Source organism: Girardinichthys multiradiatus, chromosome 2 (genome assembly GCF_021462225.1).
Source record: "Girardinichthys multiradiatus isolate DD_20200921_A chromosome 2, DD_fGirMul_XY1, whole genome shotgun sequence".
NCBI lineage: Eukaryota > Metazoa > Chordata > Actinopteri > Cyprinodontiformes > Goodeidae > Girardinichthys > Girardinichthys multiradiatus.
In genome coordinates, this window is record NC_061795.1 from 32,883,684 (window position 1) to 32,906,514 (window position 22,831).

The 22,831-nt window shown below is 39.1% G+C and overlaps 1 protein-coding gene across 7 annotated transcripts in view; it reads right to left on the reverse strand.

The window, feature by feature from the left end:
* The window catches only part of magi2b (membrane associated guanylate kinase, WW and PDZ domain containing 2b), a 146,920-nt gene that overhangs the window by 20,753 nt on the left and 103,336 nt on the right, over positions 1-22,831 (reverse strand). For 5 of the 7 annotated variants that reach the window (XM_047352678.1, XM_047352671.1, XM_047352665.1 and 2 more), the window contains exons 5-9: positions 17,894-17,951; positions 15,355-15,476; positions 14,653-14,835; positions 9,627-10,159; positions 7,690-7,858 (exon numbers count right to left, since the gene is read on the reverse strand). In XM_047352678.1, the coding sequence (XP_047208634.1) occupies positions 7,690-7,858; positions 9,627-10,159; positions 14,653-14,835; positions 15,355-15,476; positions 17,894-17,951 (1,065 nt within the window). The remainder of the gene's footprint in view (positions 1-7,689; positions 7,859-9,626; positions 10,160-14,652; positions 14,836-15,354; positions 15,477-17,893; positions 17,952-22,831) is intronic. The other 2 variants (XM_047352691.1, XM_047352698.1) reach the window with 1 other exon arrangement.

Sequence of the window (22,831 nt, forward strand, 5' to 3'; positions counted from 1 at the left end):
ATTCTTTAAAGCTGCAGAACAATATTTAAGCTGTATGTGGAAACACTGCAAAGATGTTAGCAAATTTAGTAGGACTCATGAAAGAGGTTTGAGAAGAGGACCAAGGCAGATTTAATTAAGAAAGATATTCAGTGATATTTTTGAGCAAAGTCGTCATTGAAAAACTGCCTCGCTGTGGTTGGACCCAGTTATGGAACAACTTAAACAATGCAGATATAGACTGCTGAGACATTGGTTTTCATTTGTAATGGAGTTTGATACCTTAATTTAAACTTTATGTGTTAAACTGCCTTTCAAACTTGAATTTTTTATTTAGTTTAAGTGTGTTTTGTTATTGTTAGATTGCTTTGATTCCCATCTTATTTTCCAGATTTTGTTATTATTATTTTAGTCATTTATGGTTCTTGGATTGCCACCTTGCCTGTTTTTAAATATGCTTAATAAATAAACTGAAAACATCCACTCTGTTCCATTAAGATGATTTTCAAGTCCTGATGATTTTTCCTGCAGAACTGCAGCATCCCCTGCTAAGTCTGCTGAAAATAATTGCTCAGCAGTCAAAAAGAGAGCATCTGCTCAGTAAACCTTAACTACTATCAGTTTAGATGAAATGTTTTGCCAAATCAATGTTGGGGCAGCATTTTGGGTATTCAAAACAGGAATACTACTGACACTAAAATTATAGTTTTCTTCAGAGTTTCATAATGGTGCTGCATTAATGGGACCTTTCACAGTTTTTATGGACTGGAATGCATTTGATCATCTCTAGCTGAAAATACAAAATACATCTTGAGATATGTGAAACCTCTTTTTGTTTTTGTGAAAACACAAAATGGCATTTTCAGAGCTATTTTGGTATTAGAACCACGCTAAATTGAGACAAGCATAAAAGCTGGAATACATACTAGTTAAACCTTGACTGGATTATTGAACACTGATTGTAGATTAAGCTTTTACTCTACTAGTGAAAACAAACAAAAAATGTGCATTCTTTGTTTTACAAAATTATTTGAAAAATCTTGTCTCGTCTCCTCTTTTTGAACCCAATTTTATTCAACATAATGCATTGTCTTGTCTCATGATATAGCTCAACACATCTAATTTAAGGTTTTAAAAGCTGGGAATAGCAAGGCAGCAACAGAAAATCAATATGATAATGAGAAGCTTGAGTAATAAGGACAATTGTTCAGCTTATATTTGAAGATTAATGGAAACAGAGTCAGGACACAGCAAGACAAATGTAGAAAATGTGGAACAATTGCTTTGTTTACTCATTTTACTAATGGCAAATATGTCCAGAAACAATTGAGATAGAAAATCAAAAAAATATTATTAACTGTTTTGTGTAAGTTAAAGGTCTGAAGCAAACCAATGTCATTGTCACCATTTGCTTTAGCTTCACACTTTTTATCAGTGCTTGATGATGGCTCCAACACATATGTGTTGGAGCCAGAGTTTCAGCCTTGGTCAACCTATGACTAGAAATGGCTTGGTTTAGGTTGATCGGTCCTGACCAGAGACTGTCCAGTTGGGCTCTCATCCGTTACCTTTTCAATTAGAGAACACATCACACCTACCAGGGCTAACAGATTGCACCGATGAAGCATGTAGGCTATTATTCTATCTGTGATGTGTTTTAAATTAAACAAGATGAAGCACAAGGGTGTTTAAAAAGAACTGCACTTTCCATGACATGTGGAGACATGTCTGCTGTTTATTTAGGCTGTGAAAAAGCAAGAGAGAGCGAGACTTTCTGAAGTGTTACGCCCAATGTGACTGGGTCAAAGGAAAAACTACCAGGAAACATATTACAACAGTGTTGTAATATGTTCAGATGTTTGATAATCTATTTGAGCTTTAAACCTGTCAAGGAATATGCAGGATTTGGAAATGTTGACAGCCTTTTGAAAATCACAGAGTTAAGGTTAATGTCTTAGTAATCCTAACTGTGCTAACTGCTAATAAAAGATGTTTAAAATAGCCAGTTTAAAATATCAACTCCAAATCATTTTGGCTTAGTTTTTTTTGTATTTTGTGAAATTCTGAATTTTACTAACCACCTATGTTTTTATTATCCTTGTTGAAAAAATAAAGCTGTAAACTGTACCATTTAGCTGAAGTCCATGACTAGGCTATAAGAATCAAAGAGAAAACATTGGTTTATAGAAAGTGAAATACAATCGATAAATCCATGGCTATTACAAAGGTGAAATATCATATTTTTACATGTTTAGAAACCAAATATCTTCCATTTTGCCACATCTATTACAGAATAAAGACAAATGATGAGAAAAATAAAAACAAAAGCACTCCCTTTTCTGACTGCTGTAAACATAACAGGGCTTTAGGGAGCGCTATCCGTGGTGCTGAAATGATTCAGTGGCAGCAACAGAACGAGAGCTCAGTAAGAAGTTGGGAATAATAATACTGCATTCAGCAGGGAATACAGGCCTTCAGGGAGGCTTTAAGGAATTCTAATAACTCATTCTCAGGAAATTTCCTTAACAATTCAATGAACAAAATGAGTATCGGTTGCAAGTTAAATGTCTGTTCATATTTAAGAGGACCTTTATCCTCACAGTTGCTTGTCAGCTTAATTTAAATGCAAATACAATTCACCGGCATATGTGCAGGGTGTGTGGCGCACCCGCGCAAATGCTGATGAATTACAAATGAATGGCTTCTAGAGAGCCATCATGTGGCCTCCCTCACAAGTCAGCGGTCAAGCAGTCTGGCAGGCTGGACCTCACAGACTAGCCTGCTGAGTTCTGGATGGCCTTCAGGTTCTCCCCGATTGGCTTAGGCAGCTCAGCAGCTTCTCCATCTACTCAGCCTCCATACACATTCTGATTGGTGCTGCAAAATGTTTCAGATATGCGGTTGGCTCTGATTTAAACTGGGATGTCAGGGGACGGAGCTGCGAACATGACCAGAGCTCAGCAGAACGCTGGCAGAGGGCCCACGCTACAGCGAAGCAGTCAAACAAAAACACACAGACGCACATGGAGCAGACTAACACAGTCAAAAGTAGCAACGTTTTTTCAACTCCCTAAATAGTGATCTGCAGATAAACTTCAATATACATGTGAATGATAGTAAAGAAGTTTGTTCCTTTTGTTTGAGATTGATAACCACCAGTGGGGCTGCTGCTTTGAGGTATTTGAATTAAAATGGTGACGTTAAAGAATGAGATAAACTTACAAAAGGAACTGCATTAGATAAGATAAGATAAGATAAGATAAGATAACTAAAGAGTTTTTTTAAGAGATTTTTGAAACCATAATTTAAAGGGCCAAAAATAAATTCCTTCACAGGGTGCAGGTTTGTTCTAAAAATTAAAATCTTTACTTTATGAACTCAAACTGGAGCTGGGGATGTTACTATCACTATTTTATTACAAACATACTATTACTTTATTACAAATGTAACCTCATCATTGACAACTTACGGGAGCATTACTGGCCACCCTGAGCTCGCTTTTTTTCTTTTTATTTTACATAATTCTTGATTTTGACAAAAACTAATAAAACTGACCTACAAGTCTGAACACAACTGAAAAGGAAAGTTTAAAAAAAGTTATGATGTATGCCTTTAAGATTTACACGAATAAGAAAAGTAATTTCAGTAAGTCAGCGTAATAATTTAATGACTTACTAATGTTGATTAAGTTATACTTACAGTAACTAAAAACTAATCTAAAATAAATCTAGTTGTGAAATATGACTGCATTCCTTGACCAGCCACCAGGGGGCAGACATTGGCTCTGCTTCTATGAAGATACTCAAGTGCCATGACATTATCTCTCTGCTGCTCATGTGTACATGTATGCATGCAGTTGCACACACTGCTGCATTGTCTGCTCCTGCAGAAAACATCTGAATCGTTTATGCTCATCACATCCTTTTAATTAGCTCTAATACAGTCAGTGTAGAGGGGGTAAGTGAACATTTGGTTCATATTCGATTTGCTCGCATGTACATGTGCTGTACAGGCGAGCCTGTATGGATGCTCCAATTCTGTCATAAAATCAGCAAACCAGCTCTTACATCAGGTAGTCTTGTATTAGTATCGCTGAACGTTCATGTCTTTGATGGCTTCTCAAAGTCTCAATAATAATTCCAGTCACACTTAAATTAATTAAACCTGAGATGCATGTTAGACTGATTACTTTCATCCCTAATTAAATACAATCCATGAAAAGAGTGATGCAAACAAGAGCCTTTCTCTATAATTTCCCCCGTTATTATTCTGATACCATCTCAAAAACAATGCAAATGAACTTCTCTACTGGCAGTAAACTCCAGAGAAACCGAAGTCTTAATGACAGAGTCAACAAGAAAACGAGGATTTAAAGAAAAGAGATTGATTGTGCACTTTTGTTTTGAATTTCATCCTGGAGTTTGTACAGTGCTCTACATATTAATCGCTGTGTGGTAAAAATATGTGTGTGTTTGTCAGATGGCCAGGGGCTGAACGGTATAAGAAGCACAGGGAAATTATCAAGTCGATTTTTGACCTTTGACCAGAGCACCTTTTCAAAGAGTCGGTGCAAGTGCACATGTCAAACAAATAAAGCTGACGCTGAGCAATTTAACTTACTTTGTTGGTCAATCACACAGGAAAAAGAAACAAATTGTCAGAATATTTACTTTAAACTTCCTTGCAGTGAAAATCCCTTTTTGCAGTGACCTTATCTTGAAATATTAGCAAAAAATGAGTGATCTCTCATCTTTGTTATTTTACCTATATTGAACAGGAAAAAAAAAAAAAGAAAACTGCAAAATATCTTAAAGGTCAATGTGTGCAGCTGCAGTTTATTTATAACATCAACTCAACATCATATGATGATGGACTTGAATGCAGGAATAAAAGAATAATGTTGCTTAAGTCCAGTCAGCCAAATGCTTTAGAACTCTGTGAGCTCTGCAGGTGATTTTAGGTTCAAAACACATTTCAGTAAACCTTCTGCATTAAGGGTTCCTAAACATTTTACATGTCTAGATTCCATAGTTTTCCAGCCTCAGATTAGCAGAGTTCTCAGCTCCAAGTTTTAAACAGAAACGTTCTTTGTTAATTTTCTGTGGATATTTCTATTCGGGTCACGATTTAAATATAAAATCTATAAAAACCAGAGGAAGAAAGAAACCATCAACTTACCGACGGATGTATGAACGGACAGATAGGTGGAATATTTAGACAAAAGGAACAGTCGGGAAAGCACTTAAATCATATTCTGGACTTCCAAACTTTTCCAGAGTGCCTAGGAACCCTTTGCATTTATTGTGAAGATGATTGGCCCCTGTGGGACTGAACCTGCTTCCCTGACAACAACACAGAGATTAAGCTCCTACTGCAGCTCTCCAGCTTGTTTTACGTTTAATATTCTGTATCTTTAAACAGTTACTACAACATGACATGAGTAATAAAGCCAAAGCACTCACATTACATCTCCAGTTTGTAATAAATTCCTTCCAAAATGCAGCACTGACAAAAAAAATGTTTTATTTTACATTATGACATTTTCCTTGAACAATGCATCAAAATATTTTAAAGAAGTCTGAATTTTGTGCATTTTCTAGCAGTAATCTGAACCCTTTAATATTCCCCAAACAAAATCTCATCTACAGACTTTCAGAAAGTCTAAATAAAAGAGCTTCAGAGACTTGACCGCGTTAAAAAATAAACAGTTGTCAAAATGATCCTAATCAAACTGTATTTTGCTCTGCCTGCTCTCACTGTTACCTCTGCTTGACTCCTCTCTCGCAAAGCAGCAGCTGGATTGAAGACGCTCCATAAAATGATGCATGAGGATCACAAGCCAGCATATATTTAGCAGTAAGTTGCTGCAACACTGGACTATTTCCTAATTTTGCAAAAACTGTCTTGGCATATGAAATCTCCAAAACAGCCAATTTGTAATTTTGTGCAGATTTGTGATTATTTGGGGTGTTTTTCCTTTACTTCCTTCCTCCTGACAAACACGGATGAAAGACTAGCAAAAGCTAATACAGGGTCAAGAAAAATGCAACATTCTAAAGCATATGAAGTTAACCCCCCAAATTTAATTGATTATTTATAAAACTACTTATAGCTACTACTTTTAAATCCAGTTTTAGAACCTCTTTCTCATTTAATGGTTTTCTTTATGTTTATGACTATTTACATTGTACGTAGATTCTCACTGAAGGCATCAAAAGTGTGAATGAATACACTGAATTATGTAGCAAACAAAAAATGTAAAATGTAAACATGTTTTATATTTTAGAATCCTTGAAGTAGCCGCCCTTTGCTTTGATGGCTGAAATATTAAACTTTGAGCGTCTCCCAATGAACCTCTGGGAAATTTTCTCAAGACTCTGGAAAACCATTTCAGGCGACCACCTCAGGGAGAGAATGCCAAGAGAGCAACGCAATAATCAAAGCAAAGGGTGGCTATGTTGAAGAATCTAAAATATAAAAATGTTTAGAGTAATTCCATAATTCCACATAATTCCATGTGTATTCATTCATAGTTTTGTTGCCTTTGGTGAGAATTTACAATGTAAATAGTCATGAAAATAAAGAGACCCAATAAGTGAGAAAGTGTATGTACAACTTTTGACCGGTAGTGTATATATACCCGAGCTGTATACGGTCATATTTGAACAGCTTCATTTTATGTTTTTATTATAATGATACGATTTGACTGGTCAAGTATTTATAGTGATCCAAGTTTGGTGCCTTCTGAAAGTGTTCATACCCAGTGAAGTTTTTCACATTTTATCCTGTTACAGCCACAAACCTTAATATTTTATTGAGGTTTTATATGATAGACCAACACAAATTGGTGAATATTTGTGACGTTGAAGAAAACTTTTTACAAATAATTATACCTGCTGGAAGGGGAACGTCCTGGCAACTTGTTGCACCTGACCAGGGACTGAACTATTTATAGCTAGTTTATGAGTAACTAACTAAACTAACTTCTTCCACAATAAAATAGGTAATTAAGTACCACAAATTCAGGCTCTCTATGCCAGTAATACATTTGGTGATGCATGTTTTATGCAGCAGAAAATATTTTAGAAAGGTATTTAGATGTTCTGTTTAAGTTATTGGGAAACATTAACGAAGTTATTTAATTGTCAAAAACAGCAGATTTAGCTATGTGCAACTATTTAAATAAAACCATGTTATGGAGATGGAAATAATGATTATTTTTCCCCAGTAGCTGACAGACTCTTCTATATCTGTATTCAGTGTTTGCCATTAACCCAAAGAATGAAGACATTAATACTGTTTAGTTAAATATTGCTTCATTTATCGTGAGTCATATCGTCATCGCAACATTTCTGCATATTTTTGCACGTTTTCCTAATATTGTCCCCCCAGAGTAAAGGGGGCTGAAAACAAATGCACTTCTTCTACTTCACAATTATGCACTATTTTCTGTTCATTATCACATAAAATAAAAATAAAAACCATTGAGGTTTACGTTTGTAATGTAACAAAATGCAGAAAGATTCAAGTGGTATGAATATGTTTGCAAGACACTGTACCGAATTTCAAGACCTGGTAAGGGAAGGGTGTTTTTCACTATGTCCTGTTGAGTAAAACCAGGGCATGAAAAGAATATGCCCTTTTTTTATAATTTACCATCATAAAGCACAAAACGAGGAGAAACCATCAAATTAATCTAATTATACCAACCTGTTCCTGCTCTCTGTATGAGAAGTGTTGCCTCAGCTCCCACTGGACACTCTTTGAGCATCTCCACCACTCTTCCATGTCCTGCTGCAGCCACCGGCTGCTGGTTCACCTCCAGGATCAGGTCTCCTTCAATCAGTCCTGATGCTCCTTGGGATCCGGGATCCAACACCTGCACCACAGCAACAACACATTCACCATCACCTTTTTGAAATGCTTTATTAATACGAAGCAGTTAACTAGAATACATGATCTACGTTAGCCTTGATGCAAAGAGCGCTCTCCTCTGCATGTTTTACATCTTTTCCTGCTTCATCACACCTGGTTCAAACAGATGAGACATTAAGTTGAATCAGTTGAGGAGCTGTTGAGGTGTCAGGTGTGCTGGAGCAGGAAAACATCTAAAACATGCAGGGCAGTGGAAAAATCTAAATAATGAATTAATTTCCCCCTATCTTCAGAAAATGAATTAAGTGCACGTTTGAACAGACCAGCTATTTTATAAGATGCAGCAGGGAAGCTGGGAGATGGACTTGTTCCTCCAGGAAAGATGCAAACTGCACATGTTTCATCTTCACTCTAAATTTTTCCCATATATTTTAAATATTATATTGCAAAATGTAGGATTTTACAGGTGAAAAAAGCTTAACAAATATTATGTTTTTTGAGAGGTTTGTGCAAAACCTAATCATTATATTATATAGGAAAAACACATTCATTTCACCCTATCTTTCCATGCATGTACAAAAAAAGAGATAGTTGTATACTTTACATTTACTGCATGTTTAATGTGCATGGGGAATTTTAGCATAAATAAACAGCATTTGTTTCAAAAAGCTTTGAAATAAATGAATTTTTTATGGCAGTAGCAATATTTCTGAATGGAAAAACAAATCAATAGGATTGGGGAAATCTCATGTTATTGTGTTAAAATGACTGGTCTGACATTTACTGGCATTTTGAGCATTTCCTATCAAATGCAAAAAACTGAAGCACTTGTGTAATTTACATTTAGTTTTTTTTGTTTTCTGGACTTAAACTAAAACGATTTGCATTAGTCAGATACTTGAATACTCAATTTGCTTCTGGCAAGAATCAGGATTAAATATAAGGAAAAGAAACCCATGCCAACTGTTGGGGGATCTATGATGCTGTGGGCTTGACTCTCTTCCAAAAGACCTGGAAACATTGTTAGAGTGCCCGGCAACATTAACTTTGAAAAACCATAAGATCTTAAATATAAGTCTGGGGAAGTTTGCCATTTAAGTAAAGGTGTGTCATCATTGTGTGTTTTAACCACGTTTTGATCCAAAACAGGTCACAACAACGCAGAAATGGTTCACCTTACCCAAAATCAAGCGTCATCCATAAATATCCCAATTGTTTTTGTTATTTGTTAAAAAAAAACATCCAATAGCAAAATAACTTTAAGAAGAAATAAGTATTTTCTAGTTAAGCAATTCATTAAACATAGATGCTATTGTTATTTGTATTTTGGTGATAATTTATAGCTAAATGGCAAATACATTAAAAACACTACACTCATCTTCTTTTGCTTGTCTGATTTTTGCAGCCAGGTATCAAAGTATGATGGTTGGAAGTTTGTCCTCTGCACCTTTTTACATGGCTTTTCATTTATTATTATAGATAAAAACTCTATAAGATAACCTTTTTTTAATCTCAGGCTCTTCCAGTTATACAGCTTGTTACTTGGCTGCCTTGACCAACTTTTAATTCAAACTCTGCTTTATGTTTATTTCTAGGTTAACAAAGCTGGCTTTAGCTGGCTGTTTAGATTTCATTTTAGGTCCATGGTGCTCTTGAGAAAGAGGCTTTTAATCTCAATTAGCTTTTTCATATTTGAATTAAGGCTAAATAAAAAAATTATCTGAATAATTAAGAGCATTAAAAAGGAAACTAAAAGAGGAGATGGTACAAATTACCTGTTTAACTCGCTGACCAGTAGGACTGTCAGCAATTGTGAACCCGAAACCCTCTGCACCTTTCACCATGGTGACTGTCAGCAGCTCTCCTCCTTGTCCTGTTGCCCCGGCAACACCTGCCGCCCCCGAGGAGGCCATAGACACGTTATCGTCGCGCAGCGTGTGTGCTGATGCTGAACCGGGTGTGGTGGGCGGCAGCGACGAGCCATCCAGATGAGTGTCCCCGGGGTGAGAGGCTCCGGCCTGTGTCAGAGCCTGAGGAGGAAGCTGGGAGCTCAGCGACAGATACTCCAGGTAGGGGTCGTAGCTGCCGCGTCCGTTCACCACCAACGGGCGGTGCTCCAGCCCGATGGGTGTGAGGGAGGCACTCGCTGCGGCATTTGGGTCCTCAGGGTCGAAGGGTAGTGGATATCCTCGACAGAGCACAAGCGTAACACTCTGACCAATTGGTACGGATTGAAAGAGCTTCACAACATCGGCGTGAGTAGTGCCGAGCACACAGATGTCATTAATGTAGACAATGACATCCCCTGAAGAAGAAGGAAAGAAGATGAGAACAGCTTTAGTCACACTGGAGACTGTTTCATGTCTCACAAACCACATGCTCTGGTGTCAGTGCTTCAGTATGACACACTGTGCTCTGAAAAACACAACGTGTTACAGTCTGTTGCCATTAAATCTCAGTGGGATCAGAACAGGGTGTAGCGAAACACAGAGAGAGCAGACTGTCCCTATAAAGAGCCACAGAGGAACATCGTAACACCTGCCTGCTACTCACAGTGATCTACTGCAGGTGAGAAACACGCATGGTCTGAGTGAATGAAACAAACATCTGCTCCTAAATGGCTTCCACTGAAAGCTTCTGTGTTAAAGAAATCTAAAACAGACAAATAACACTTTAGACTCAGAGCTGATTTAGTATTTAAGCATTAGACATTTAGTCTTACTTTTGCATGGGTGGCTATTTAAATCAAAGTTTAACGGGTATTTTGTTTTAATAATCCAGTGGTTCTTCATATTAACTGTTTAACATTAAATGCAATAGGGTGAAACAAATTTACAGAGGTGATGCTAGAAACTCTGCTGTAGTTTGAACTTGGCTTTGGTCATTTTAAGACTCAAAGTTTTTTGTTTTTTATAATCACTATTTGTATTACACACTGGGTTTTCTCCAGTCATTATTGCTCCCCTTCGCTACTTGTTGCTGTGAGCTGTCAGTCAGCTGTGTACGATGGCTAAAGGATACGTTCATATCAACCTTTTCCTTGTTATAGAAAAGAACAAAGATGCCCGTTTGTAATGTTTTTCTACTAGTGGAAATCCGCCCATCGGTCTCTGTAAGCAGGGCATGTTATCAGTATAGCATTCATACATAAAGTGTTTTACAGGAATACAAAGGAATAGAGATAAGACACATTAAAAACATTAAACAGATAAAAAACACAGAGCATCAAATAAAAAGAAAGAAATATTAAAAAATAAATACAAGCATTTCTTTTTAATGTCTAGAAAATTTAAAGTTTAAAGTTTCTTGATGAGCTCAAACATTTAAATGTGACAAAAAGGCAAAACAAAAAAGCAATTTGTAAGGAGGCAGACCTTTTTTTGCTGCACTGTAAATTAAACCAAACTGTACACATGTTTACGCTGGAGTTTTTGTTAAAGATTATCATACAATCAGAATCTCACATGAGCCCCTGCTTAGGAAGCTATAACATTTCACCTTTAAAGGCGACAATGTCGTGACAAATGCGGCTGCCTCAGATACTTTATTTCACACTGCTGCAGACACACATACATGTAGTCATGAGTCTGTATCCACACATAAATGTACACCACACATGTCAAATCCACAATCATGCACAATCCCTGAGAGCAATGCCACACAGCCAAACAGGCCAGCTAATCTCAGTCAGAGGGTGTCTGTGTGAGTCCCTGGATGTGAAAATGTGTGCTAGTGCAGCTCTGGCAATGTCATAGAGTGGAGACAAGCAAATTTGAGAGAAAGGAAAAAAATCAGAACAGAGAGCAAGGGAAAGGCTGACAGGCCAGGAAAGAGGGATGAAGAGAGAAAAACTAGAGTGAGAAAAAAAGAAAACAGATAAAAACAAGAAGATGGAGAGGGAAGTGTCAGATGATATGGTTAGATAAAGAAGCTTAATAAGGAGCACATGTAAATGAAAAGAGCAGGACAGAGATAAAATAAAGAGAAATAGTATCCAGATAAAACATAAAAAAATAAAAGCAGCAGCAGAGAGGAAGATTCAGAAATGTGCCCTGAATGAGACGTTTAGGCACCAGCCGTGCCAGGCATGAGGCCAACTACAAAAGGTATGTGCCTACAGTTCTCTGTCAAAGTGTGCACTGAGGTTAAGCCTTTTTTGTAAACTCAGCCTAAATCACATACATAAAGAGCTGATGTATGAACCACCTGAACACTCTGTAGGCATCTACATTCATAAAAAGCCAACAGTTCACACTCAGAGAAGGAAAATCTAAATGAAAACATGCTGGTTAATGTTGGGTCTGTAACTAAATAATCCTCATCAGAAGCTACTGGTGTTTGTGTTGAGTCTGAATGTTGTGGTTTTAGGATTCAAGGCATAAATACTGTACAAGCAGGCAATTTTGTGACAATTGTGATAGCTCTGTATGAGTTATTTTGGATAATACCTTCCGTTCTTTACCTGTTTTGGCACTTAGGAAACATAAACAGATCCCGTAATGAAGGTGTTGCTTGAGATTCAATCATTAAAATCCCTCAGTTTCTGTCTTTTATTACCAGAGACGTGAGAGAAAAGAAAACGTGCAGGGAAACTAAAGTTTGTGTCTGGTACACAGGAAAGCAAAGGCTCAAATATGGGGCACCCTGAATATGCTACCATGAATATTTCTGCAGATAAGAAACCTCTAAACTAAATTCATTATTTTCTGTGATTCCCAGCTTATTCTGTTGAGAGCAGAAATGCAATTTAAACTAAAAAGTTATTAAACTGCACTTAAATCAAAAATGTGGGAAAACCCAAATCCAGCTACTATCCAGCAACTTTTGCAAGCATCTCTTCTTAAAAAAAGATTAATCCAATGAATGGCTCATTACCAGGCCTCTAAAGAGCTGAATGACCTGCTGATGAGGGAGCTATTTGATTCAGGTGTGTTGGACAAAGGATGCATCTAACGCTACGTTCACACTGCAGGTCTTGATGGTCAATTCCGAGATTTTGCTGAAATACCATTTTTTATGAGTGGTCGTTCAAACTACTAAATAAATGTGACCGCCATCAGACTTCAGTCTGAACGGTTCATGACCCCAAAGCAATCTGCATGCTCGGATGGAGAATGTGGACGTCACACAGCTGCACGTGGTTCACAAAAGTAATAATGGATGTTGGCGTCTCTGTGTTATTATTAGGTTGTGGAGATAAAAAGCAATGGGAGCCGACAATATTATGACCCAATCATAACAAGATGAAGAAAGGTAAGAAGAGAGCACAGCTATTAACAATGGTCATAGTGGAGCAGTGACTGCTACTTCTGTAGAGAAGTCTCTGTGGATGCTAGTTGGAGCCTGGGCTATGTCATGAAAGTCTAATGAAATGCGACATGCTCGTTCTGACTGCGGACGCTTTAAAAACAATCAGATGCGTACCCAGTTTAATACCATATATGAAAGTGGCACAATTCAGATTTTTTGGGAGTTTAAAAGATCGGAACTGGGTCGTTTGGACTGGCATGAAAAAGCCAGATATGGGTTGCATATGGGCAAAAAAGTCAGATTTGGACCGCATTTGTCTGCAGTGTGAATGTAGCCTAAAAGCTGCAGGATAGTAGCTCTCAAGGACTGGATTTGGACACCACGTTTTAATTGTTTGGGGAGCTGCAGAAAGAGGGGGTTCCCCAATTCATTCATGTGAGAATGGGTAGAGCCTCTTAAGGTTAGATTGCAGTTATCAAAAGACCCATCTTACCTTCCTTATTCCATGTTCTCCCAACTTACCATCAGGAAAAAGGTTGAAAGGTATAACATCTGGGTCTAGACTATTCTGAAATAAAACATATCCTCAGGCAGCTCGGGCCTGTTACTCTCATAAGCCCGCATTGACTGCTCTGTTTAGTGAGCTACATCCCTCTCAGGCACTTTCACACTTTGTTTCTTTATTTATTTAAGGGTCTAATCTTAATTTGCAGCAGTCCAGGTTTTCCTATTTTTATCTAAGCTGTTGTTAGTGATTTTACCCTATATTAGCCCCAACGTATCATCCTGTTTACTGTGTTGTAGCTATTAATTTTATAAGTCTCACTAAACTTAATTCCACAGTTTAAATCACACAGGTATGCTCTATTTACTAATTAGGTTACTTATAAAGGCAATTATAATGGATTGTATTTAAAAGACTCAAGGGGGCTGAAAACAAGTGCTTGCCACCATTTTCAGATTTCTATTTGTAAAACAAAAATTTAATAAGCTTGTATCATTTCTTTCTACTTCACAATTATGCAGTACTTTGTGTTGGTCGACCACCTAAAATACCATAAAATACAATTAAGTTAGTGTTTGTAATGTGATAAAATGTGAAAAGGTTCAGTATGTTTACAATGTACTGTGAAGGTACAATACAAGTAATGCAATACAAACAAAAATATACAGACAAAGCTGTAAGCAAAAACTGCAAAACAATCACAAGAAGTGTTGTTCAAGAAAATATTAACATCAGTTAATCAAAGAAAAATATCAAACTAAAGCATTATAGCATATAATGGAAAAATGTTCCGACAGCGCAGCATCTGTATTTACTTGGCATTGATGCGCTGGGCTCAAGAGGCAGTGAAATTAAACTTCTGGCAGGAAAATCTACTTCATATACTTGTCTATGGCAAAAACCCAAGTTCCATCAGGCTAAGTGTCAGAACCTGGATCTCTATAAGCACATAATTCCAGCAGGAGATGCTACTTTGCTACTTATTTCACATCACAACCTTCTTCTAAACCAGATTTCATTACATCTCCAGTGCCTAAATTTACCTGTGTCCATTTTCCCGTCCTGAGCGGCGGGTCCATCTGGTATAACACTCTTCACTTGCAGGAACTCGTCGGGCTCGTCGCCTCCAATAATTGTGAAGCCAAATCCCATGTTGCTCTTCTGCAGGGCCGTGGACAGGAAGGTGCCCTTCAGCTGGGTCGGGTCCCTCGTAAACAGCGGCTTTTCTAAATTTAGAAGAGGAGCTTTTTGTTAGATTTCACATTTTCAAAACCAGCAAACGTGTTTTGTCACATTATGTTTGCTTTAAATAAAAGTTGAACCCAGTCGATGTTGAATTCGGTGCTGAATGTTTGGTTGACACCTAGAGGCGCTGATGAAAATATATTTTTCTGCTAAGCGGACTCACAGGAAGTGTCACTCAGATCAAGCAGAACATCGTGTGTGGGGTTCCTATGTCATCATATTCACCCCTGGATTGACCCGCTGGGGGCCTCAGGGTAAATATGTTCTCCTATTGCCTGAACTACCCACGATCTCCATCCAACCCTGCGCAGCACATTGTGACATCTGCCTCATCTGATGCATATGCCCACTCTTAGGGATAGTTCAGGACAACACAGTGGGCCCTTTTGGCAGGGAATACTTAAATTAGCATTAAGCATTAACATTTTCATAATTTTTCAGCTGCGTCGAGGTGAAACAAGAATGTTCGCTTGGTTACAGCACACCACATAGGATCATACCTCTGTATATTGTGGGTAAAGGCAGAGCAGAGAGTCCCTGGCTCTGCATCTGTCTCTGCTGCTCCAGACGTCTCTTGGCTTCAAGTACTGGATTTTCAAACTGGGTTCTTCGATTGATGTGACTGAAAAGTAACAAAAGTAACAATAAAATAACATTTCATTCTATCAGATCAGATGCAAATAGACTCCTTGGAGATTCCTTACTGGTCACTTTTATTGGCATCCCTGGTAAAGATGTATAAAATTAATCTTTTACTGTATTAGCATAATCTCATATTGAAAAATTCAGAAAAATAGACAAGGCCATGTATAGAAATTTGGCAGAAATAAGTTTCAGGTGCAGAGATGTGACAATATTTTGATAATTTTTTTAAATACATCCTTATCAGGATATGAGATAAATACAGTCTCATTCTAAAAATAAATACTGTTTCATATATTATTTATTTTCAATTTTTATTTCAGTGGAAAACATTTTTTTAGAAGTGGAAAAAACAAACCAGTATGCTAAAGACTTCCAGCTGCAGTAGCACAAAGCAATCGCCATCTCTAGGACTTCGTCCATCTTGGTCACTGCTGTGGGGAATTGTTTGGGCTCGCTTTTCTTTGCACTGTGGCAGACGTTTATTGAGGGTTGCAGGTTTATATTTATCCTTAGTTAATTGAAGGTCCTGCCACAACATTCTCATCAAACTGGAGTCTGGACTTAGACTGGGTCATTTGAAAACTAGCTTTTTTCCTCCATTGCTCCATTTTTGCTGCCATGCGCTAGATCATTATGCTTTGTATGACCCAGTTTTGAAAAAAACTTTATCTGACAGATGGACGCACATTTGACTCCTGAAAACAGAGGGGTTCATGATGAACTCGATGACTGAAAGCTGTCCAAGTACTGTGGCTGTTAAACAAGCTCTTCACAACCAAACTGTACGGTTAATATGAGGTGTTTATATGCTGTTTAACTTACACCAACTGTGGTGCTCAGCATTATGACCAAATATCTCATTTACCTGCAGTCACTTTAGAAAAAACTTAACATCCTGCCCTTTCTTTTTTAGCCCTTGCAGGTTCCTTCATTGTGTGCTCCACTTGTGTCCCTTTGACACAAACAAACAAAATGCTCTTTTACTGTAGAAATATATGTTAACATATTTCCTTCATTTTTTTAATTACAGTCATTATCAACTTCAGTCCTCACAACACATAACAATTAATAAACTGAATGCATATTTGCTAACAGATCAAAATTTTCTTTCATATAGCATTTCTTATTATCTGAGCGTGGGGGTCCCAAAAATTGTCAGCAAAGTTGATTTAGATAATTTTTTAAAAATGTTTGTGCAAAGTCTTTTGTAAATAAATTGCTCTACTTGGGACAAAGAAGATTATGATGCATCAAATATTTGGTTATTTGTTGTTATGAAAGCCATTAATAATGTCAGTCCTGACCACACAAACTAAATATTCAGGACACACACCTGTTTTGTTTTTTATTCAAAGAAACCCAAAAACCTGATCTCCCCCCAATCACATACATGCAAATTTTACTTGTTTCTAGAGAACTGCATTAGTGTTTTGTCTTGTGCAAAGTCAGTAAACAGGCATCAAAAAGTTGATTATTTTTTATCTCATATTTGCAAATTAGCAGATTTACAACATGTAAAAAATTATTTTACCTAGTGGAAAACAGTAAAACTATTTGAAATGAAATCAACAGCAAATAATGCTAAATTAAAATCAAATTGCAGTGGTAGTGTATTAAAAGAGGCCTATTCAATAGGAAGGCTGCACAGTTAGCAGCACTGTTGCCTTGCAGCAGGAAGGTCCTGGGTTCGAATCCCAGCCTGGGGTCTGCATGGAGTTTGCATGTTCTCCCTGTGCATGCGTGGGTTCTCTCCAGGTACCCCTGCTTCCTCCCACAGTCCAAAACCATGACTCTTAATTGCCCTTAGTTGTGAGAGAGTGTGTGTGCATTGTTGTTTGTCTTGTGTCTCTCTGTGTTGCCCTGAGATGGACTGGCAACCTGTCCAGGGTGTACCCTGCCTCTTGCCCAATGACCGCTGGAGATAGGCACCAGCTCCCCGTGACCCTGCATGGACAAGTGGGTATAGATAATGGATGGATGGATGGATTGGTTTTTAATTGGAGTCAATGGCATGTAAATATATTAGGGACACAGATTGCTCTATTAAGTTTAAAAAGCATATGAAAGATCATTAAACTCAATATTCACCCCCAAAATACACAGGTTGGAAAGATTTCATGCAACATTTAAGATGCTATCTGAGGCCTGAGGGTCTTAGCCAACATATTCAAATGTGTCCTAATACATAAATCCTCTAAATGAATTTACTTCTTACAGTAACTCTATGAAAATACCAGCATTGTGTGTGCTTTGTGCTTTAATTACATACACACAGTGATTAGAAGGACATGTTTTTAATCTGAATATTTCCTTTTTCTCACATTGTCACCAGCATGATTACATGCGTATTCCCCGTTTTATTATAAAACTTTAGAGTGATTCAAGGGGACTTACTCGACGTAGTAGCTGCCGTAGATGGGGTCGTCTATCTTCTCCCAGCCATAGGGCAGCTCTGAGAGAAAGAAGAACAGAGACAAAAAGGAAATGTTATCAGTACATTCAAACAGTGGGAGAGGGAAGGTAGACACTAAATTGAACTACTCAGGGGAGACAACATGACTCTAAGGGCTCACAGCCACAGTAGATGCTCCCAAAGCGCCTTTTAGGAGATAGACAACCCTTTGATCTGCAGCAGGAGCTTCTTTACGGATCACAACAAGGAGTCAATACAAAGAAGGGAGGGAGGAAAAAACATTGTGTCTTCTCTTTCTTTCTTTGTCCTCCTTTTAATTGTACACACAAAACCACCAAGGCCAAATACCCCCACAAAACTACTTCCTGTTTATCTTTTTCTTTCACACACCCACTTGTTTTCGCCTTTGATGGTTCCCATGGATGCTTTGTTAATTGTCTCCTCCTCGCCTACCTCTTATTTGTTTCATCCTTGTGTCAGCCAGCCTTCTTTCATGTATCTTTCCTCTGATTCTTGTAAAAGACACTGCTAAACTTCCTAAACTCTCCGCCTTATCCTCTCTGAATTTCCAGTGACACATAAAGATATATTACCTTGCAAACGTTTTCAGACCCCTTGAAAAGTATTGCGTTTTGTCACACTAAAACCACAAACTCTGATGTATTTTATTGTGATTTTATGTTACCGACTAACATAAAGTAGTGCATAATTGTGAAGTGGGTGGTCAGAGATACATGGTTTTTAAATCTAAAAGTGTTCACATATGTTGAGCCCCCACAAGTCAACACTGAATAGAACCACGTTTCAATGCACATGCAAGTCTTTTGTGTGTTTCTAACAGCTTTGCATATCTATAGAATGAATTTCCTGCTCATTCTTCTTTGAAAAATACTCTATATTGCCAAAAATATTTGTCTACTTTTACATGTACGTGACTAAAACAAAGGAGATGATTGTAGATTTTAAGAGAAACAGGAATAAGTCAAAAACTATTTCTATCATGGGAGAAGAAGTGGAGGTGGTGGAGGAGTATAAATACCTCGGTGTTCACCTGGACAACAGACTAGAGTGGAGATGCAACTGTGAAGCCATCTACAAGAAGGGACAGAGCAGACTGTACTTCTTGAGGAAGCTTAGGTCCTTTGGTGTTTGTAGCAAGATGCTGCATATCTTCTATAAGTCTGTTGTGGAGAGTGTGATCTCTTCTACCATCATCTGCTGGGGAAGCAGCATCAGAGCCAGGGACTTAAAAAAAACTCAACAAGCTGATAAAAAAGGCTGTCTCTGTTCTGGGGACTCCTCTGGAACCTCTGGAGATCATTGTGGAAAGAAGGATTCTTCATAAAATGAAGAACATTATGGAGAATCCTGAGCATCCTCTTCATGAGACTGTCCTACAACAACAGAGTGTCTTCAGTCAGAGGCTTCTTCAGATCTGCTGTAAGACGGAGCGCTACAGGAGATCCTTCCTGCCCACAGCCATCAGCATCTACAACGGCTCTTTGAAGAAACCCTCATAATATGAGCTACAACAACATTTAATTTCCTTTTGGGATTAATAAAGTATTTTTGAATTGAATTGAATTGAATGTACATGAACTTTGATTGCATCCTGTTGTTAATCCATAAGGTCCAATTTGTTGATGGACCCACCTTTGCCATTAACAGCAACTTTAACTATTCTGTAAACATTGTCCACAAGTTTTAGGAGTTTGTTTATAATTATAAGAGAAAACCAGTATTGCAGCCTCCGCTCTCATTCATCACAAAGGAGTTCAGGAACCTTGAGGTCAGGACTCTGCGCAGGCCAGTCAAGTTTCTCCACACCAAACTTTATACACTTGCAACCATGAAAGTGATTGGAACACCAGAATTCATTGATTTGGTGGTGGGACCCAATACTATTGGAAATATAGTGGAGTTCAAACTCAGGTCTCCCAGCAAGTCTTGCAACAGATTCAGAGTTAGGCCTGTGACTCTGACAGGGCCATTGGAACACAAGAACATGCTTATTCTTTCAGCTCTGGCTTTATGTTTAGAGTTGTTGTCCAATTTTGAACCGAGTCTTTTCTCCAGTCAAGTTTTTTGCAGCCGGTTTTCTTCCAAGATTGTCTTGTTTTTAGCTCTATTCTAACCAGCTTCTTTGCTGAAGAAAAGCGTACACACAGCATTATGCTGCCACTCCTATGTTTCACTGTGGGAATGGTGTGTTGAGAGGGATGGGCAGTTTTAATTTTCCTCCACACATAGTGTTTTGGATGTAGACCTAAAAGTTACATTTTGGTCTCAACTAGAGCACTGTCTTCTCTGTGCTTGCTGTGTCTTCTAAAAGGCTTGTGGAAAAGCGTAAATAGGACTTCCAGTGACTATCTTTCAACAAAGCTCTCTTGTTGCCACTCTTTATGGTGTTCACAACTACTAGCTGATTCTTCCACCTCTGGAGGTCCTCCAGAACTACTATGGGCCACTTGCCTCAGCCAACCTGTCAGTAATGTCTTGTACTTTTGCAAAGCATTGCACTGTGGAGTGGAGTGCTTTGCACTGCACCATAATTGTTATGGTGCAGCTATGGTCCTATGTTGGAGAGAAAGCTTTCTGCTGTGTTTGAATACAAAGTAATTTTTTAACCTACAACGAGGTGCCTGTCATCAAGCTTTTCATACAAAGAAGCAACCTCATCCTATAAATCTGCTGAAGTAAACAGAAACATAGAAGAAGCCAGTTCAGCTCATCTGCGCTTTTAGAAACTTATATACAAATGTTTTGTTTCTGATTTGCATTCATAAGCAACTGGTTGTGAGGTGTTGATCCTACTTCTCACACTGCCACACTAAGTAATTCTTGCGTCCCATTTTTCACAGTTTAACTTCTGAAAGAAAACAACTGCAGATGGACAAACAAGATGTGTCACACAGACTGTAAAAGAGGGAAAACGCACTAACTCTGACTCATGAAGGCCTTAGTTTTCTCCTCAGCTTATTATGGACATTCAATTACACACACAAATACACATGTATACGGTACAGAAATGCAAAGCAGAACTGACAACCCTGGGGGTAAGAATGGGAGCAATGGGATAATTAGTGAAAAAGCGTGAGAACAGAGGAAGTGATACAATGGAGTCAAGTAACTCCAATCCTTTATTTGCTCCTTAGGCCTAACAACAGGCAGTGATGCTTTCTGCATTGTCTGTTTCTCACTCAATAATATCTAAAAGGAATCAATGTCAGAAACAGGATTATCTACAACCTTCTTTTATTGTTTACTATTTTAAAACAATAGCATTTAAAAATTAACTCATTCACAATCAGTCATCATACTATGTCAAGGTTTAAATATATAGGAAATAAATAAGTTATTTCCTATATATTTAAATTTATATAGGAAATATGACAAAGAGGTCAGAGTTAAAGTCTTAAATATAAATGACTGATCCAGTGCTGATGCAGCACTATAGTTGCTGTTACATGGTTTCTGAGTTTGTCATATATCTAGATGTATTTAGAAACAGAATTTGTGTGGTTCTAAACGTACTCGTACTCGTCGTCTTCCGCTTATCCGGGACCGGGTCGCGGGGGCAGCAGACTCAGCTGAGACGCCCAGACGTCCCTCTCCCCAGACACCTCCTCCAGCTCCTCCAGGGGGAGCCCAAGGCGTTCCCAGGCTAGCCGAGAGACATAGTCCCTCCAGCGTGTCCCAGGCCGTCCCCTGGGCATCCTCCCGGTGGGACGTGCCTGGAACACCTCCCGAGGAAGGCGTCCAGGAGGCATCCGGTATAGATGCCCGAGCCACCTCAACTGGCTCCTCTCAATGTGGAGAAGCAGCGGCTCTACTCCGAGCCCCTCCAAGATGGCCGAGCTCCTCACCCTATCTCTAAGGGAGTGCCCGGCCACCCTACGGAGGAAGCTCATTTCAGCCGCTTGTATCTGGGATCTCGTTCTTTCGGTCATGACCCAAAGTTCATGGCCATAGGTGAGGGTAGGAACGTAGACCGACTGGTAAATCGAGAGCTTCGCTTTTCGGCTCAGCTCTCTCTTCACCACAACGGACCGGCACAGCGCCCCCATTACTGTGGCAGCCGCACCGATCTGTCTGTCGATCTCCCGCTCCATTTTTCCCTCACTCGTGAACAAGACCCCGAGATACTTAAACTCCTCCACTTGAGGCAGGAACTCCCCTCCAACCTGAAGAGGACAAGCCACCCTTTTCCGGTCGAGAACCATGGCCTCGGACTTGGAGGAGCTGATCTTCATCCCAGCCGCTTCACACTCGGCTGCGAACTGCCCCAGTGCATGCTGTAGGTCTTGGCTAAATGGGGCCAGCAGGACCACGTCATCTGCAAAAAGAAGAGACAAAATCCACTGGTCCCCAAACCAGACCCCCTCCGGCCCTTGGCTGCGCCTAGAAATCCTGTCCATAAAAGTTATGAACAGGACCGGTGACAGAGGGCAGCCCTGCCGGAGTCCAACATGCACCGGGAACAGGTCCGACTTAATGCCGGCAATGCGAACCAAACTCCTTCTCCGCTTGTACAGAGACCTGATGGCCCCTAGTAAAGGGCCCCCGATTCCATACTCCTGGAGCACCCCCAACAGGTTATCACGAGGGACACAGTCAAATGCTTTCTCCAGGTCCACAAAACACATGTGGACCGGTTGGGCAAACTCCCATGAACCCTTGAGTACCCTGTAGAGGGTATAGAGCTGGTCCAGTGTTCCACGGCCGGGACGAAAACCACACTGCTACTCCTGAATCCGGGGTTCGACTATCGGCCGGACTCTCCTCCCCAATACACTGGCGTAGGCCTTACCAGGGAGGCTGAGGAGTGTGATCCCCCTGTAGTTGGAACACACCCTCCGGTCACCCTTCTCATAAAGGGGGACCACCATCCCAGTCTGCCAATCCAAAGGCACTGTCCC